Genomic DNA, 18657 nt, shown 5'->3' with positions numbered 1-18657 from the left:
GCAATTCTCGTAGTGAGAGGAACTCTAGAGATGTAGCTAGGACCTCATAGCCATATGCATAGTGAAAAAAGTCCCTAATAGTGTAATACTGTATATTACAGAATTTATTATTCTAAAAGTAAGTATCACAATTACATAAAAACATCATAAAAGGGCTTATCTGGTTTCCTTTCTGCTACTCATCTATGGTATGCTTGCTTCAAGAGACATGTAACAAGGTTCTCCAAACGGTGTACAGTCACCACAGCAGCTCCAGTAAGTTGATACCAATATATCCGAATTGCATCACAAATCCTCAATGCGATTCGTCCACAGATTAATAGGACTTCATCAGGAAGTAGATAATCAGATGCACTTTTATAATGTTTTTATGTAAGTGTAATATGTAAGTCATAATATATGATTCTAGTGTGAACCTTTTTCATCACACCTTATTCTTCTACCTTTACAGTGTCGTTTGTATACATCATATTACGGTATTACACTATTGTGGCGCCCTGTTCCTTGTATATATATATATATATATATATGAAAAAAAAACCTCAAAAAGGGCTGAAATTTGGTATACTGACATTATTGACGAGTTGAGGGGTCAAACTCATTTTCATGAGGTAATTTTACGTCATGAACAAACATGTGTACAGTGGCGGATCCAGGGGGGTGCGATCGGGGCAATCGCCCCCCCTAGCAGGGGTTTGCTGCCGACGGCTGCACAGTATGTGCAGGTCCGTTTGGCAGTGACAGTGTGCTGCCCGGCCGCTCTGATTGTGTTTTAAACACAATCAGAGCAGCCGGGCAGCACACTGTCCCTGCCTGTCACTGCCGAGCGGACCTGCACATACTGTGCAGCCCCCAGCAGCCTCAGAAGTCAGAAAGGGGGCGGGGCCTAAATCGCCCCGCCCTAACATCGCCCCGGGGAACAAACATTTTCTAGATCCGCCCCTGCATGTGTAGGGGCATGTGTTAGTGTGTGTGTGTGTCTGTGGAAATCTATTTTCTCAGAAAGGGCTCATCCGAATGACCTGAAATTTGGTATACTGACATTATTTGACAAAAAAATGCATGAGTATCATGCACGGGTTAACTTGTCTACTATATAAATGGCTAGTTGCGTGTGTGGGAAAAAAAAAAAACAAGCTGCAGCGCCACCTGCTGGGCAGAGTTATACACTGACCTATATATTTCTTGAAGGAGAAGTGACAGTTGGGAGTGGTTGGTGGTTGCCAGGGGTGACAATGGGGAGTTTTTAACACCTTAAGTAGCTTGATTTGACTAGAATGCATGAGTATCATGCACGGGTTAACTGACCTACTAAATTCTTAGTGTGTGTGGGAAAAAAACCTCAAAAAGGGCTGAAATTTGGTATACTGACATTATTGACGAGTTGAGGGGTCAAACTAATTTTTGTGAGGTAATTTTACCTCATGAACACACATGTGTACAGTGGCGGATCCAGGGGGGTGCGATCGGGGCAATCGCCCCCCCCCCCCCCCCCTAGCAGGGGTTTGCTGCCGACGGCTGCACAGTATGTGCTGGTCCGTTTGGCAGTGACAGTGTGCTGCCCGGCAGCACACTGTCCCTGCCTGTCACTGCCGAGCGGACCTGCACATACTGTGCAGCCCTCGGCAGCCGCAGAAGTCGGAAAGGGGGCGGGGCCTAAATTGCCCCGCCCTAACATCTCCCCGGGAAACAAACATTTTTCATTTTAACAACGTTAAAAAAGGGCGTTTGCGTCGGGAAGTAACGCTCTTCCCCTGTGGAGGCCTGGGCTAGGCCCAAATGCATGACAAGAACCTTTTTAACACCTCAAGTAGCTTGATTTGACTAGAATGCATGAGTATCATGCACGGGGGTAAACACATATATATATATATAAAATCGAAATAGAAGATATATCTGGCGCTAATCACCACAGCGTGACAACTTCAAATCAGAATAATGTAATATCAGTCCCACATATACAATCCATAAAAATCACTTGACTCTTTTACGAGTGGCAGCCTCAGTAGCCTGAAACCAGATGGTTGGTCCGGACGAATGCAATGCTGTAATACAAGAACAGGCAGGGCGCCTCTAAGTGGAATATCAGATATACAAGGTGGAAATGCGTAATAGTATGCGTACCGTAAGGTAAGCAGCAATGGGTCTCCAGGAAAAAATGGAGCAGTCTCTGCTGTACTTGTAGTCCTCCAAATCTCCACCAATCAGTCACACAATATGGAAAGAGCAAACATAGTGTAACACTGAAATGTAATTGGTAAGGGCCGTTCACCAAATACCCCACAATCCTATGGAGTGTCTGAGATTGTAGTCTCAGATTATCATGTACAGGACACCCAAATGAGTGCAGCAAATATATAATAAAAAATCTGCGTACCAAAAATCATGTAGATCTCACGTCTAGGTACTTAAGACATATGCAACATCAATAGCTTCATAATTCCAGCCTCATACACGTGGCGAAAATGCACAAGATTGGAAAAAAAGGGGATCATTCAATATGTATACAAAATTTTTTAAAAAAAGTAATAAAAAGCACTCACATGAGGTAGTAGAAATAACGCTGGATATCGCTCAACGCGTTTCGTCTTGTAACACCCAAGACTTCATCAGGAGCAAAAGATCATCTTTTTAGAAAATATATACCCCAAAGTATAAAAAAAAAAGCTGTTGTACTTGCACAGATCAGACTCCAGGGGCAACAGTTTAAACACAGCAGACCATAATCAAAAGCCAGAGCACTTCTTATAGGTGAGGTGTAACGCTGTAGTTATAAGCAACAATGGGCCTGCAAAGTTGATGATTAAGCAACAATACCCCTAAAAGGTGTGAAGGGAGCTGCTAATTCTTCAAAACTGTATTATAAACACTATGAAATGTTTTGGGGGGGGGGGGGGGGGGGGGGTTTCCCCAATGGGTTAATTCCTATCATTGCATTGTAAAATAATAAAGATGGAATGAACTATTTCTTGTATGTTAATGCTCAAAGGCGGTGCATATGGAAAATCATACTAGTAAAATTACATTATTATTCATGTATTTTACACTTTCTGTGTGTGTGCGAGGGTACAAGATGTGTTTACAATAACTTCTTGACCAATAAATTTCAACACTTTCTGCAATTACATGTTTCATGAATTAATACCGTCACAGTTATAGCCACTTATAGAGTGTATATGAGCAAATGCATGTGAAAGTTTGCTTAGTCTTCTCCCTGATATCCTGCTCAAAGGGCATGTAGCAAAGGAATGTTCTTTCACTTACATGTAATGTTTCCACATACAGGTTTTTGCCCTCTTGTTTTCCAGGAAACAAAAAAACCAGGTCAAGATCAGGAAATCAGAATTTATAAAATGTAAACATTTCATATAAGTGTTGCGCTGTATTTCAAAGATGTAAAGACCAAAGCAGATGTTTATATAGACCATAACATTCTCCACAAAAATCCTGAAAAGATGACTTGCTTAAAAACATAGTTTGTGTGGGTTTAACTCTATTTTATGAGCTCATGTATATAAGTAACTTAGTAATGGACTGCTGCACTAACAAGTACATATTTCAGAGTCTTTTTGCTCTTTGGAGGGAGAGGAGATGATTCGGAAGGAGGTGGAAGATCAGTAGTAATTCCAAGTTTTGGAAGGAGGGCTTGGGCTTCAGACAGCGTTCTGGCCGTGAGCACTGCACCCTGATGCCAAATCAGAATGCAAAAGGGGAATCCCCAATGGTATTTGATTTGTCGCTGGGGGAGAAGTGTAATGATAGGCTTAAAGTCTCTTCTTTTGGCTAGAGTAAGTGGGGAAAGATCTTGGAAGATGCGAAGGTTAACGTTGTCAAAGGTAATAGACAATATAGGTGGCGAACTTCCTTCATGATATCCTCAGAATGCACTACTACACGGTGAAAGAAGATGACATCTCTAGGTTGGGACGGATCCTGGGTCAATGCCCGCAATGGGCTCTATCTAGAAGCTGTTCCTCAGGAGTTGAAGGAGAGAGCTGAGTAAAAAGTTTTTTGAGGTAAAGGTCCAAGTGGGCAGGTTTAATCTGTTCAGGTATTCCACGGATTCTCATATTGTTGCATCGTGCCCGATTATCTTGGTCTTCTTGTAATTGTGCGATGTCTTGGCGGATTTGATGGAGATCCGTTCTGACAGATTGTTGGTGGGTCACCACTTCTTCCACTCTGTGTCCAAGATGGTCAGTTCTACCACCTATGTTTGCTTTTAGTGAGTGGAGGGCTTGGACTGAAGCTTTGACATCTTTCAGCTCTATGAGATGGGATAGAAAGTCTCGCCGAGTCAGCAACGTCTTCAGTATCAGGCTCCGAATCAGAATGATCGCTGGATCTGGCAGGGGTTTTCTGTTTGGAGAGGTAGGGGAGATCTTCTCCTGGGGTTTTATTTCCCTCCTCTAGGCATCCTGGTAGAGCAGGGCGTCAGCAAGCTGCAGAGATAGTGGGGAAGGGAGAATGGTTGCTTCGCTGTAAATGGTTCAGGGCCAAGGGGAGTAGAATGGCAAGGTTAGCACCTAGGCATCTGCAGCTCATAGGGTGGGGGAACATGGGATCCCCCACATTGTGAAGAATGTCACGGTCAGGGCCTCACTTAGTAGGAGGGGCCACCATATAGTGTTGTTAGCAGGCAGCGTATGTTGATGAGTTGAACTATGGCTGAGGCGAAAGCTATCAGGTGGAGGATGAATTGAAGTTTGGTGCTTTTGTTACCCCGATATTGTGCAGGGACGCCTGGTGGAGGTCCGATGTAAATGGTCACCAAGCCACGTCCTAAAGAGTGGATTTTTATTGAATCTAAGAAAAGATTAATGTGGCGATAATTGTTTCAGAGTGATACAGAAAATGACCCCTAGGTGGCCGCATATACTGCTTGTTGAATGCAGAAGAGAGCTAGTATTTGTTTTATAGAGCTTTGTACAGATATGAGTGATGAATCTGCAGTAGACTTGGTGCTGACATCTGTGTGCAGCTATGGTGAGTGATCACTTTACTAGCAGCTGTAAGGTAGTAGGAATCTTAGGTGGGAGTGATGCCACACTGTTACTACACCAAAACTGGAAGCAGGTTTGAAAATCACTTTGGCTGCTAGGCACGAAAAGGGCTACACTGAAGAAGGCAGGAAATGACAGTGATGCCCAGGGCCCGTTATTCCTCCAACAACCCGGATCGCCTTGGTGACTCAATCAGTACAGGCCAGGGAGCTCAAACAGGGATAGGAGCCACAAGAGCAGGAGGAGGAGAGCAATTGCAATAGACTCTTACCTCCGCCTTTACTAGTTTATAAATAATGAATTAAAACTACAGAGAGAATTTCTGTTCTTACTTTCTATAAAGGAGGTAAGACAGCCCAGCTTGAAAGCATACAATCGATAGCAATGTGAGGAAACAAAAACCACAACAATACAAAAGGTTTCTAAAAATATCTAAGAACATTAGCTTAATGTTTTTTTCTTTCCAAACAAAACTCAGTGTCGAGAGTGAAATAAACACAACAATTGAACAGTTTAAATATGTATTATAACTGTCCACCTCAAATTCTTTTCAAAGTGGTTATAATAAATATATGCATTTCAAAAACACACAATTTTAATCCAAGACAAAATTAAAGGGCAACTCTGTTTTTAAGGTTAAAATTTTTTAAAAAATATACCAGAACAAGGAAAACAAAACTTTTTGTAGCACAGGTGACATTCTTTGTTAAATACTTTTCTTTTCAAGTCCTAACTATACTTCTAGGCAAAACTTCACAATCAGATAGTTCCATGGTGCATGAGATTTCTTCAATCCAATGTGCCTGGTGATACAAAGAAAATAATGAAATCTTAGTCCAAGTGGCATTATCTGCGATTATTTAACAATGTTAGCTCAAGCACTAGAGGTCTCAGTGTATGCACCCTTTAAATTTTATCTGCACAGTGAATTACGGTTCCCCTAACTCCCAAGGGAACCCTTCACGTGACAGACTCAATCAACAGTGTTGCATGTTATAATGACAGGGGTCCAAAAATGGACAATCCCATTTATCCTTTCACTGGCAATGCTATAGTTTCTGCATCATCCCAAGACCTAAAGTTAGGAGGCCAAAGACATAGAAACTGCAATACCAAATGTTCACTTACATTGTTTTCAGCTGTGGCCATCACTGATGTTTCCTGTATTAAAGAGACTAATGAGATCATCCCTGCCACATTGCCCCTTGTGGTAGTGCATGTAATTACATGTTGCACCATAAAACTGGATGTCTTTGGTACTGTATTTTAACACGATAAACAAAAATAAAAAAAGCAAAAAAAAAACTCAAAGGGGGAAAAAAAAAGTCCTTGAAAATAAAACAAAAACTGCAAGCGCACACACATTATTAATATCTATATACAAGTTATATACATATATGTTATAACTGAACACAAAAATCTGCAGAAGAAAATAAGGTGTATATTTTGTGGGTTGAATTAAGTTCATAAAAGTAACTGGATAGAATAATTAAAAAGTCTGTTTTTGTTTTACATATATTTTCTAAGAATTCTACCAAGAAAAGGGGGGAAAAAAAAAAAATCTGTATTTGCCTGGTGCAGTTTTTGCCAAAGTCCCCTGGCAATAGAAACGGTTAGATTGGCAAGATACACTTTTTACTTGATCACCTTGAACTAGCCAATATCGAAAGCAACACCAATAATGATCGCCATCTGCCTCTGTGCAAGCAAATTTTGACCACAGTAACAATCCCCGATGATGCTGCAACCGATGGGAATGTATTGTTATTTGTATATAACGTCAATCATATTACGCAGTGCTGTACAGGGAATATGCAATTATTCCTTGTTCCATTTGTCAGAAGCCAATTAACCTACCGGTATGGTTTTGGACCAGATTGCTCAGTGATCAGAAACTAGATTAAACTATGCGGGCAGCATAATGGTATCCAAATCTGAACAACAAAAGTGTCTTTGCTCTTTGTTTAGCAGGCATAGCATGCTGAAAAGCATACATGCAGCTCCCACTGGCTCATATGACATCTGCAAGTTTGAATGCCAGAGCACTATTAGCTTTTTATAAAGCAGAATTTAAAAGTAGTAATGTCGGATGATTATGTGGTTCGGGAAGAATGCAAGCTTGTAGATCGAAACTATATGCCTGTCCAGTGAAGAGAAGGCTCTTTATGAAACAGTATTTGAATCCGTTAAAAATAAAGTTTCTAACCAACAGTGTAAGCTAGTTAGGGAATTTCCTATAAAATTTCTTCTTTTCTATATTAAAAATCTGCAAAAGTTGAATTATTCCTAAAATACAAAGTGGATTCAATAAATCTATGATCTCCACAGGAGCAAACGTATAAACTGTTCCAAACACCCGATGAACCAAAATTTTCATATGTATTGGCCATAATTCTGTACTAGCAGTTAAATATAAGTAGCTTGACAATCTTGCAAGCTTTAACAGCTCAATATAACAACTATACCATTAACACATACCAGTAACGAGGGTCTAATATCATCACTCTACCACGAGCTTGCTCCCCTCTCTTCAACTCTTAGAACTACCCATGAACTAGCCTGGGAACGGTACCTTGGTGAAGAGCTGTTAGATGAGGAGTGGTCAGATTTATGAGAATGCTGCCTCTAGCTCCATTTGTGTCAGAATTAAAGAGAATGTTTATAAGATCTTAAACCGATGATACTATGTGCCTTCGCGCCTCTGCAAAATCCTTCCTGACTCGTCTGATCGGTGCTGGCGAGGGTGCTCCCATGAGGGCACATTACTCCACATATGGTGGTCATGCTCAAAACTTTCAAGCTTCTGGGTCGAGGTTAGAGATCGGATTGATTCAATCCTCCAGGTGGACGTTCCACTGGAACCTAAATTTTTTCTTCTCCCTCTGGGGGCTCCCTCGGCATCCCAACATCAAAATAAATTGATCAGACACATTGTCTCGGAAGCGACTTGTCAAATAGCGGCAGACTGGCGCTCGCAATCACCTCCCTCCATGCAGTCTATAATTAATAGAGTCTGGCAGACGCAACGGATGGAGTATATGACCAGTAGTATTCGGAATACCTCGAAAGCCTTCACTAGGGTTTGGGACCCATGGTTATTACACTTTCAGGTGTGTTTACTTTTTTCCTAATCCAATTCTAACCTCTCAGTTCTTCTTGGGACTTCTCCCTTTTCCTACGTTGAATCTAGTCACTTCTTACCTGCTTTCTTTTTTCTCCCTCTTTTTTTGTCCACTCTCTTTTCTTTTTTATCCTTTTACAAAACTCAGGTCATTTGTTACTCCTTATTCTACTAGTTCGGTTGACTTACATGCTCTACGATGGTCGTAGATTTGATAATCTGTTGTGAATTTCTCTTTATTATTGTTTTATTTAAGTGTATTCACGTTGCCAATCCTTTTTTTTTGTTATTCTGACCTTGCAAAAAGAAAACTTTTAAAAAAACAAAACAAAAACCACATACCAGGAACGGGTGTGGTACGGCTTAAAGGTGCCGACATCATCAGTCTGGACGGCTGCTTCCTGACAAGGATCCATGACGACTATTCTGTGAAGCCAATCACAATGAAGGAAGACGCCGGCAGGACTTGACGTCAGTGGGATAGGCAACGCTGCTCTTAAGGGGGTAATGTAAGTGTGCGGCTATGTACACTGTCCAATCCTTTCTAAGGTACAGTGTACATAGCCGCATACTTACATTACCCCCTTAAAAGCAGCGTTAACAGTTCCCAGAGGTTTCTGGGAGAATCTCCAACTAAAGCCCAGTAAATAGACTAAAGTAGCAATCACAGTTTTCTAATAAAAAGCATACAAGTTTTGAGGAATTAAAATACGTAAAGCAATCTACAAAGTAGGAAACAGCAATGATTGCTCCTTGCACAAATATAACAATGCTAAATCTCCAGTCACAGTACAATGTTAGCGCAACTGCAGTGGACAGAGATGGAATTAGTGAGATGTGGGCCCTAGTGCAGCGAGGCATGTACCGGGGCCCCTGACCCTTTGCTTCTGCTATGCAGCGGGCCCCATTACAAGGCACCTGCCACACCAATGGTAGTTTCACCTCTGGCAGTAGAAGAGGTGAGCAACTGTTGGGAAACAAAGGACAGTGATCTATTACAGGAGATCCTAAGGCTCCTAAGTTAGCAAAAAACTCTAGAAATTTAAGCTTTCTGCAGAGTTGATTTTTTAAATGCTTCCAGTGGAGTAACTTCACTTTCATGATCGGGCCACTTTACATCTTACCACATTCAAGATTGGAAAGGCTAATCTAAATATTTGTGTACACCCAGGAATGATAGGTCTAATAAGAAAGGTTTTTTGGGGGTCTATGTGTTTAGTATCTTCTCTGTAAGATGATGGAATTCACCAACATCAGGGCAAGGCCACTACAGGTGGATGACCGAGACTGTATGCCTAAAATCACAAAATTGAGGACCAGATACTGGGAATATATTAGGTAATCTGGTAGACACCAGATACCATATGTAATATATTTTAGATTTTCGTTGATAAGGAGACTAAGCTTTTCGCTATTCTGTCTTAAAACTCTTTTCACAAGTCTTCCTCTGGGGAGAGGGTGAGATGAGAGTTCTCTGAGCCCAGTAGCATATTATCAATTGAGATAAGGCCCCTGCGAGATGGAAAGTAGAGACAAATTTGATTGAATGCTGCAAGGTTTTGAGGAAGTTAGGGAGAGAATTCAGGAAATGTTTCCTGATCTAAACGATCTAAGTGTTTGAGTTTTTACACCGAGAGTATCTAGAATTATTGCTAAGGCGGGGCACAGTTATTATGATCAGTGGGCCCCGCCCCCTCCTTGACTGCTAGCAGGGGCCGACTGCCTGCAGCCACATACCACATACATGTGGCTGGCGACTGAGAGGCCCACCCACAATCAGAGTGGCTGGGCAGAATTCTCTGCCTGCCACTCAGCCACAAGGCACATGTACATGTACATAGGGTGCGGCCACAAGAAGCCCGCTACTTCTAGGATCCGTCACTGGGATAATGGTACTTTTGGGTCAGGTATGTTAGTGAGGATCAAGTCCGAGCCCTATAAATTATAAAGTGTATACCCAGGTTGCAATATATATGCAGAACTTGAGGCACTCTAGAGGGGCGTTAGTATAAATTATCCCCACCCCCTTCATTAGAGATTTGCGTATGTCCCAGATATGGCGCAAAAACTGGATAGATGACATTGAAGAGATAGCCGTCTGTCTTGCATAGGTCTGTTAATGAAGACAATTACCTCATATTTAATCTTTTGCAATTTGGACCCAACTCTTAAGCTGGGGAGGGGAGCATAATGTCAGTATATGGCTGAGGTGTTATGCTTCATAATATATCTCTTTATTTGCCAATGTTACCCTCAAGTATTACTTTATGTAATAATATTTAAATTTGTATCCTTTCCTTGGCAGAGGGGTTCTCAAGCAACATCTAAATGTTTACAGTAGTCAGTTGATTCAAAAGATCCAATATTGATCCCTATATGGTGTATGAATATAGTGCAGTAGACAAGGTTTTTAATGCTTGCCAAATAAAGGGTTTACTTGAGATCTGGAAGCCATCTACCGCCATATACATATGATCTCCTCAAGGTAGAAACCTCGCCCTAGGTGGTATACTGGGCCACATAACTTCTAGGAAGTATTTTTGAACATACATACTGTGGCCGGGTCCCCGATTACATTTAACAGGTAGGTAAAAGTAGCATTTCTCATTAATCTTGAAAATGACTCCGGCACCGGGAGGGTTACTACCCGGCGCTGAAGGGGGTATTACTAAAAATGGGTGCAGCATAATAGGGTTTAAACCCCGGCGCTAGACTCTGGGAGTGTAACTAAATGTATAAATGTGTATTTTAAATGTAATAAAGTGATTATGTATAATAAAGATAGTTACCCTGTGCTAGGGCTGCAGAGGCAGCCCTGGATCCTCTTCAACCCTCAAGTCAGCCAGCTTCAGTAGCTGCCAGAGGGACTTAACCAGCATCCTGGAAGCAAATGGGTCAAGGAGGTGCACCGCCTCCTGGGGGTCCCAGGAAGCCAAGTCCTTAGTTGAAGCTCCAATAGCTTCAACTAGAGACAGGGCAGGGACTGCTGTCCCAGGATCTGGCTGCTCTCCCCTGGTACTATTATCGGCCAGAGAGCAGAGCCAGACCCCGGAGCAGGATCCCTGGAGGTCAGTTTGGACGGGAGATTTAAAATATAAATCTCTCGCCCCAGACAGAGAGGCACCAGGGGAGGAGAGTGGGCTGAGCCCCCACTCTCCCTGGCAGCTCATGGACAGGGGGAAAGCATACACCTCCTGCCACTAGCAGCAATGTTAAAGGTGTTAAACTCTCTGGTCTGATTCACATGCAGGTTGCATGGATCAGCCCAGATTGGTTAAAGGGACAGGGGGATGGATTACCTGCTGCTAAGACAAGTCTCAAATGTGTATAAAAACAAACAAAAAAAAAAAAACACCTCTGTTTTGTATTAAAAGCTGTGCCTTCATCTGACCTGATAATTGGTGCCTTTAACCTGTGACCTACAGATTACCCCCAACTCTAATCCGTTCCCGGCTGTTCTGAGGTTTGGACCCAGCACCACCGCTCTGTCAGTAACCCAGCAACTCTGGCCAGTGTGACAGGCCAGGGGGGATCCATCTACAGCAACCCTGATCTATAGGACGAGGTCAGGGGTGCCAGCCCAGGTAGACCAGTAACAGGGTACGCTAGCAGCGTCAGTCACCCTGAAGATACCCGCTTCTGGATGCCGGTAAGGAGTCCAGTGGTGGCAACACATGTAAGCACCTCCCTATTGGGGCAAGAGGGCGCATTTGGGATAACGAAAGGGACAGTGGCAGAGTAAGCGCAACCGGTTCCCAGCAACAGCAGACAGGGTGGCATAGGCGGGCCATCCTATCACACATATGTATTCTAAGATTGCAATATCTTAAATAGACTAGGGAAGGATGATTGTGGATGTGGATGCAAGGATAATTGCACCAATTGAATGTTTAGAAATCTATTATTTATGTTTATTTCACAACCATATTATGCAGCTCTTTCCAGTGACTATCCTTTTTAAAACTGCCGTTAAACAGAAAATAAAAACACTATGGGGGACACAAACTCACATTGCTACAGCAACATTATCGAAGATATGTGAGGGACAATCAACAACTGGGGAAAAAAGAAAAGCAGAAATGGAAAAAACAAACAAATGTTCCCCCCCACCCACCCCCAAACAAACCCAAAAACAACACAGGGCCACAAAAACAATAAATAAAGACTACAAGTGTCCGTGTGTGTGTGTGTGTGTGTGTAAGGATATATGTATAAGGGGTAATAGATTGGATTATATGACATCCAGGTATTATTATATCTAGGTTACTAAAAGCAAAACCATGAACTAATCAATTTAGTATGAAGCTTTCTTACCTTCCAAAAATGCAAATTCATCAATGGCATCTACTGCATTATCTGAAACACAAATATGAATGTAACAGTACATATATTTAATATACCCTGACAGCAGCCAAACATCAAGCTACTACCATCAGTCTATTCAGAAGATTCTGGTCACTTATTTAAACTTTAGAAAATCATACATCTATAATTGACAGACTTCAAGAATGTCAATTATATTGTTAGGCATGGGTTAAGCAAACATATCCAAGATTATGTCCAACACTTCCAACAAATGCAGCTACCAAAAATATCTGTGCTTGCTCCTTCGAGATGTTCATTTTTTGAACAAGTGGCCAATCATATACTGCTTATATTAACATCCTCCCACTTAATAAGATGCTTTGTAAATACTTACTTTTAAAGCACATTTTGAAAGGCAAGATCATCTTATCTGCACTGCTAGGCACAACTGTGTTTCATAGCTATGCCTGTCTACCAAATGTTTTATGTTTTTTTTTAAACGTAAATCACTGTGGCAGACTATAAAAAGCAGCTTGAAAGTTACATTTTTCCTCAATTTGTTTTAATCAGACTGCTAATAATGACAGATTTTTCACTGTCACAATGTGACTACCATTGCAACCACAGTCTCATGACAAGATGTGGTAAAGATAAAGAATTCAGAATGCCCATTCGAGCTCAGTTTTCTCTGTAAATACAAGACTGCCACATCTGCCTTCATATGAAATGCTGCATGTGTGTTGTAGGAGCCTGTGCCAGACCAACTGTCAACCATACTTCTTTTCTCTCCAGAGAGATTTTGAAAAGGAGATAATGATTTGTAGGAGGACAACTTAGAAAATTGACAGATGCATGCTTAAAATGTACTTAACCAGCTATTTAACGAAAAATAAATAAGCAATGTGGGATTGCTGCTTCAAATTTATTTAATCCCATAATAGGTCAATCTTTAGAACACCGTCCTCGCTATAATGCCAGTTTAGGCCTGTGTTCTAATCTGGCTATATAAAAGAGGAAGACCTGTATATAATATTATGAAATACTGTTTGAGAACAATGGCCACATTTTACAGTAAAATTAGAGTTTTTAACCATTAACCACATGGTTTTTTGGGACCCACCACCATTCTTTATACTACCACCCACTCTCGGTAAATTCTATTACCAGACTATCACTAAAAACGAAGTTATCAATAAAATTCTGTGGCTGTTTTTTCAGAATGATATAATGAAGATAAAGCACTGTAGCAAACAAATTAAACAAACAAAAAAACATTTAATTGAAAATAAAAACAAAAATGTAAATGCATTTATACCTAGGTCTTTACGCTGCAGGGTTTTCCTCTTTCCTCGTTGAGCATATATATATGCATCCTTGGCAATTGTTTCAATGAATAATTCCTGTATTTAAAAAGAAATACACAATACATTTACTTTGCACACTTCATATCTGCATTGAAAAGTCATGATTGTATACATAACATACATCATGAATACATGCACTGAAATATGGAGTCTACCGTAGAGTAAACAAATCTTGCATGCAATGTTGTTTAAACAAGGGCAGTTGGGAGCATAGCCACTAAGACAACAAATTTTTGGGGCCCACCTCTGTAGATGAGCAGGGAAAAGATTGTGTGCCACGATGACAGTGACACTAAAGAGGGTGTGGCCACATCATGCTGGAGGTGTGGTCACACTTTTTTGGACACTAAAACTGACATATATTAAAACTGTACTGCTCTCACCTAAGTGTTATTGCAGTTTTCGCAACTTGGTACTGGATTCTAGTCTGTGTCCTGGAAAGTGGGGACCTGTTTGGAAAATGCATACTGTATCTACCTATGCTTAGCTGATGCTGACATCCATCAGGGTGGGAAATTCTTGTATAGAGAGCAGAGAAGCAATTAGTATCACATGATTTGCACATCTCGTGGGAGTAGAGCTCCTCGGCTTGGTCTGCAAGCTGGTTTCTGTCTGGGATCTGGGAGCCGCCATCAGCTCCCTCCCCACCACCAGATGGGCATTTAAACAAACAAAAAAAACCAAGGAATTTAAAATACATAAACTAAATGCCACTTCCAGTGGAGGCCACTTTGTACCCACCCTCTCTCCACTGGTTGAAAGGCATTCCTTCTTGTGTCTGAAACACACACATATATATTATTTTTTTGCAAGATCATTTGGAAGTAGTGGAGCATTTTTGAAGACATAATTTTAAGAGGGTACAGCAGCACACAAGTTCTGTCCTATGTCAATGACCCCCAATGTTCCTTGAATGTTTCATGGCCCTTCAATACAAGCCTAATGTTTGTGTTTTATTCTAAATGAAAAGAGCATTTTACTACTCTACTGCTTTTGACAGTTTTGCAACTGTCACTTACTATAATAAAAATTTTTTTTTTAAATTAACATTCAATCCAGGTTATTTCAACTGCAAAATACACAAATAGTATTACATAACTATGAAAAGAAGTCTGGATGACATGTATGCGGAGATTATACTAGGGTGCCAGAAAACAAAAAAGTGAACCTACTCACTGCTTGCAACACGAGTACAATAGGTTGCATAAACTTATCTATAAAGTAAACATTGATGAAACGTGTAAACATTATCCGTCGATCCACATCAAGAGGGGACTTAATCATTTTACCGTGACTATTACTTCCCAGTGTCTCACCGTAGCCTTGCATATGATGAACACAGACTCCTGACTGGCAAGAGACACATCCGGGTCCGATTTCATTAGCGCCTTCACCCGAGACATGGGCAATTTAACCAGCTTCTGTGAGGCGACCTGCTGTGCAGGCACCGATGCACTTTCGGGTTCTTGTACCGCATGTCTACTGCTACTATCGGTTTCGGGAGCCTCAATTGGTGTAAGGGCGTCCGCCACAAACGCCTTCTCTGCAGCCATCAATCAACAATAATACAACAAGCGTGGGAAAATACCACGTGATTTGTAATTGACAAGATTAGGCAGAAGGCGGTGGTGGTGGCTAGATCCCCTTCAGCTAAGATATTCAGACGTCACTGTGACAGATCATCCCCCAGGTCGTGTGGCTTCAGCAGTCACATGGTACATAGTTAAGTAAGGTGCTGCAAATCTTCTTGTTTCTGTGTAGCTGAGAAAAGAAATTATACTATCGCACTGATTTAGGGGTAACCCTTCAAAACATTTAAATCCTAGAAAATTCTATTCCAATATATGAGGGGTGCTACCAATAACTTATGTTGAATACAGTTAGGAAGAAAGACTAGAAGTTTTTTGCTAGGTGCACTATAATTCGCACATCGTCAGTAATGAATTCATTTATAGAACATTAGATACATCTAAAATATAACTTTTATTAGAAATAATATAAAAACTTTGTAAATTAAAATATGCGAAATATAGTGTGATGGTACATGAAATAATGGGAATTAAAACTCTGGATGCGCTTCTAATATTATAGACAGTGGCAATTATAGGGTTAAATAAAATGTGTTACTACCTTGTTCTGAGGATACTTCAATATAGGTTCAATAAGTTTTATAGCTATTACTAATAGAGATCTCTCCCATATTGCCTCTTGTTACTGCTCCCCTCTAAATAGCTGATAGCTGAAATATGCTGCTATATAGGAGTTTAAGTGAGGACAAAATTATCCTTCTGATATCCGCTACCCTATACTATACTGATCGTGTTATATCACTGTCTAGGGTAGGACAACCTCCCTCTTATCGCCTAGGAGGTGGAGTTTCCCGGCCTCTTAGAACAGGTAGATAGCAGATGGCCGGACTCCCCGCAATATAGGCAAAGACGGTTCTTAATCCGACGTTCCCTTTCATCCCGGGAGAGGCGGGAGCGTCCAATCTGCATGGGCTCCTCTGCCGGAGGAACCGGGGACTGAAAACGAGGAGCTATTTGGAAAGGACGACGGCCTTGGTATCTCTCCAAAGAACGCTCCTGTTGACGAATGTCCACCTTGATGCAAAGGGAGACTAAATCATTCAATTTGGAAGGCAGGCCTCGGGAAGCAAGTGTATCTTTAATAGGGTCAGATAACCCCTGCTAAAAGATAGCTGTCAAAGCTTCATCGTTGCATTCAAGCTCGGAGGCAAAGGTCCGGAATTGAACGGCATACTGCCCTGCAGAGAGAGATCCTTTCCGGAGGGCGAGTAGACTAGAGGCAGCAGAGGACACTCGGCCGGGTTCATCAAATACTTCACGAAAATTCTCGATAAACGTAGAGGCATTGTGAAGAGAAACATCGTTCCGCTCCCATAGGGGAGGCCCAAGCCAGAGCCTGTCCAGAAAGGAGGGAGATGATGTAGGCCACCTTGGCTCTATCGGAAATATAAATTCTCCGGGACAAGTTCAAACTGGATGGAACATTGATTTAAAAATCCTCGACAAGCTTTAGGATTACCGTCATATTTCTCAGGAGATGGTATACGCAAAATTCCTGGAAGTTATGGCATTAGCACTGAGAGGAGGTGCGGCCAGAGGTGTAGCCTGAGAAGGATTCAAAGGACCTTGCAGGGAGTCCAGGCACCCCTTGGATGCACTGGAGAAGTTGAGTCTGGTTCGTCTCCTGCTGTTCAACCCGTTGGGCCAAATGGAGGAGGAGGAGGTCACGAGCAGAGGGCTCACTCGTACCATCTGTCATGGCCAGAGTAAACTGTCAGGCCTTAGCCGTAGACTTGAGTTTAGAGGGCCACTAACCGGTATTAGCGCTACTGAACTAGCAGGTGCGGAGTCTAACGTACCCCTAATGTTCGCCAGGGACCCCCGCAAGGAGGTTTGGACTTCGCTGCACAGAGCACGCAGGTCGCGGTTTTACTAGCCAGTTGCCTGTGTAGCGGTAAGGAGGGTCAGACGGTCCGGGTCAAAGCCAATCGGGAATGCAACGTACAAAGGAGGATCCAAACGGGTAGTCAAAACAGGCCAAGGTCGCAGTAACAATATGGGTCAGGAAACAAAAGAATGGTCAGCAAGCCGGGTCACAACGGTAATACACAATCCAGGAGAATAGTCAGAAGTGCCGGGTCAGAATCCAATAATCAGCCACAAAGGAAATGCTGGAGACAGAAACCTGTTACTCTGGCACCCTAATGGCACCAGAGCCAGGTTTAAATAGGAGCAGGGATTGGAGGAAACAGGAGGAGGAACGGACAGGCACGCTCGCTGCGTGCCGACAGAAGCGTCCCATTGCCTAGCAACGAGACGGATCAGGGCGCATTCGCCCGACAGGAGGAAGCTGGGAGCACGGCGCGCTTGTTGCTAAGCAACTGGGCGCCCCGGCCGAGACCCTTCATGCTTCCATCCCCGCATAGCGGAGGAACAGCGTGGACGACGCCTGACAGACACATATTTACATGTAGGAAGGTCATCAGTCTATTTTAAGATATGCCATTTAGTCAGAACACTATCTGTTCAGGGAGTATCCTTTTGGCCTCACTATGGCCCCACGGGTCTACACCAAGATCATAGAGGTCATGGCGACTCTGTTCAGGTCCAAGGTAGTGGCGATCGTTCCTTATCTGGACGATCTTCTCTTCAAGGTGTAGTCGCCAACGGTACTTCTATCCCATGTTCAGGTGACAGCACAGACTCAAGTAGTCCAAATTGGTTCCATCTCAGTGAATGATCTTTTTGGATTTCCTCTTAAACATCCGCAAACAGGGTGTTCTTACCAGACAAAATTCAGGCCTTATAAAACATGAGAAGGTCTCTGTTGGCTGTCAGACAGACTTCTGTACACTTCTGCATGAAGATTCTGGGCAAGTTGGTATTGACTTTCGAGGCGGTCCAGTTTGGCTAGTTCCATGCGAGGGAGTTTCAGCTGGAACTCCTCTCTAAGTGGAACAGATCTCACTCGTACCTTTCCAGTTAGGTGTTTTGTTTTTTTTCTCCAAGAGTGCATCAGTCGCTCCTATGGTGGCTGTAAAAGGACATATATTGTCTGCTGTGAAAGGAAGGGGTTCCCTACCTCTTCTTTTTGATTGTTCAGGTTGCTTATGTTCTTACAGGATGGCCTGGACGCTGGCTTGTGCCTTTGCTCGTTCAAGGTTCATGTATCGGTTCTTTTGGTTTTCTTTCAAAGAAGACTGGCTCTGATACCGAATGTGCAGACGTTTTAACAGGTTGTACTTCATGTACAACCTCTGTATATTCCTCCAGTGACTCCTTGGGATTTAAATTTGGTTTGAATGCTTTGCAGCATTCCCCTTTTGATCACTTGG

The 18657-nt window shown here is 42.2% G+C and overlaps 1 protein-coding gene and 1 long non-coding RNA gene across 3 annotated transcripts in view; one reads left to right on the top strand and one right to left on the bottom strand.

The window, feature by feature from the left end:
• Positions 1-18657, top strand: part of LOC142149706 (uncharacterized) — a 716201-nt gene that overhangs the window by 529574 nt on the left and 167970 nt on the right. The window lies entirely within an intron of this gene.
• On the bottom strand, positions 5508-15456 carry POLE4 (DNA polymerase epsilon 4, accessory subunit). Of its 2 annotated transcripts, none has more exons than XM_075204940.1 (4): positions 15083-15456; positions 13745-13829; positions 12439-12480; positions 5508-5806 (listed from the first exon to the last, which is right to left on the bottom strand). In XM_075204940.1, exons 1-4 carry the CDS (start codon positions 15344-15346, stop codon positions 5793-5795), a joined length of 405 nt encoding a protein of 134 aa, XP_075061041.1. In that variant the 5' UTR covers positions 15347-15456; the 3' UTR covers positions 5508-5792. The 2 variants fall into 2 exon arrangements, with proteins under 2 accessions (XP_075061041.1, XP_075061048.1); XM_075204947.1 differs by having other exon boundaries at positions 15110-15451.

Source organism: Mixophyes fleayi, chromosome 1, assembly GCF_038048845.1.
Source record: "Mixophyes fleayi isolate aMixFle1 chromosome 1, aMixFle1.hap1, whole genome shotgun sequence".
Taxonomy (NCBI): Eukaryota; Metazoa; Chordata; class Amphibia; order Anura; family Limnodynastidae; genus Mixophyes; species Mixophyes fleayi.
This window is presented reverse-complemented; position numbering and strand designations above follow the sequence as displayed.

Excerpts from the sequence above, each read along its gene's own strand:
- POLE4 (XM_075204940.1), bottom strand. The coding sequence starts at position 15,346 with ATGGCTGCAGAGAAGGCGTTTGTGGCGGACGCCCTTACACCAATTGAG. Across the intron at positions 13,830-15,082 it reads ACTGGGAAGTAATAGTCACG|GAATTATTCATTGAAACAAT; the intron begins GTAAAATGATTA and ends TTTTAAATACAG. Across the intron at positions 12,481-13,744 it reads CCTGCAGCGTAAAGACCTAG|ATAATGCAGTAGATGCCATT; the intron begins GTATAAATGCAT and ends TTTGTGTTTCAG.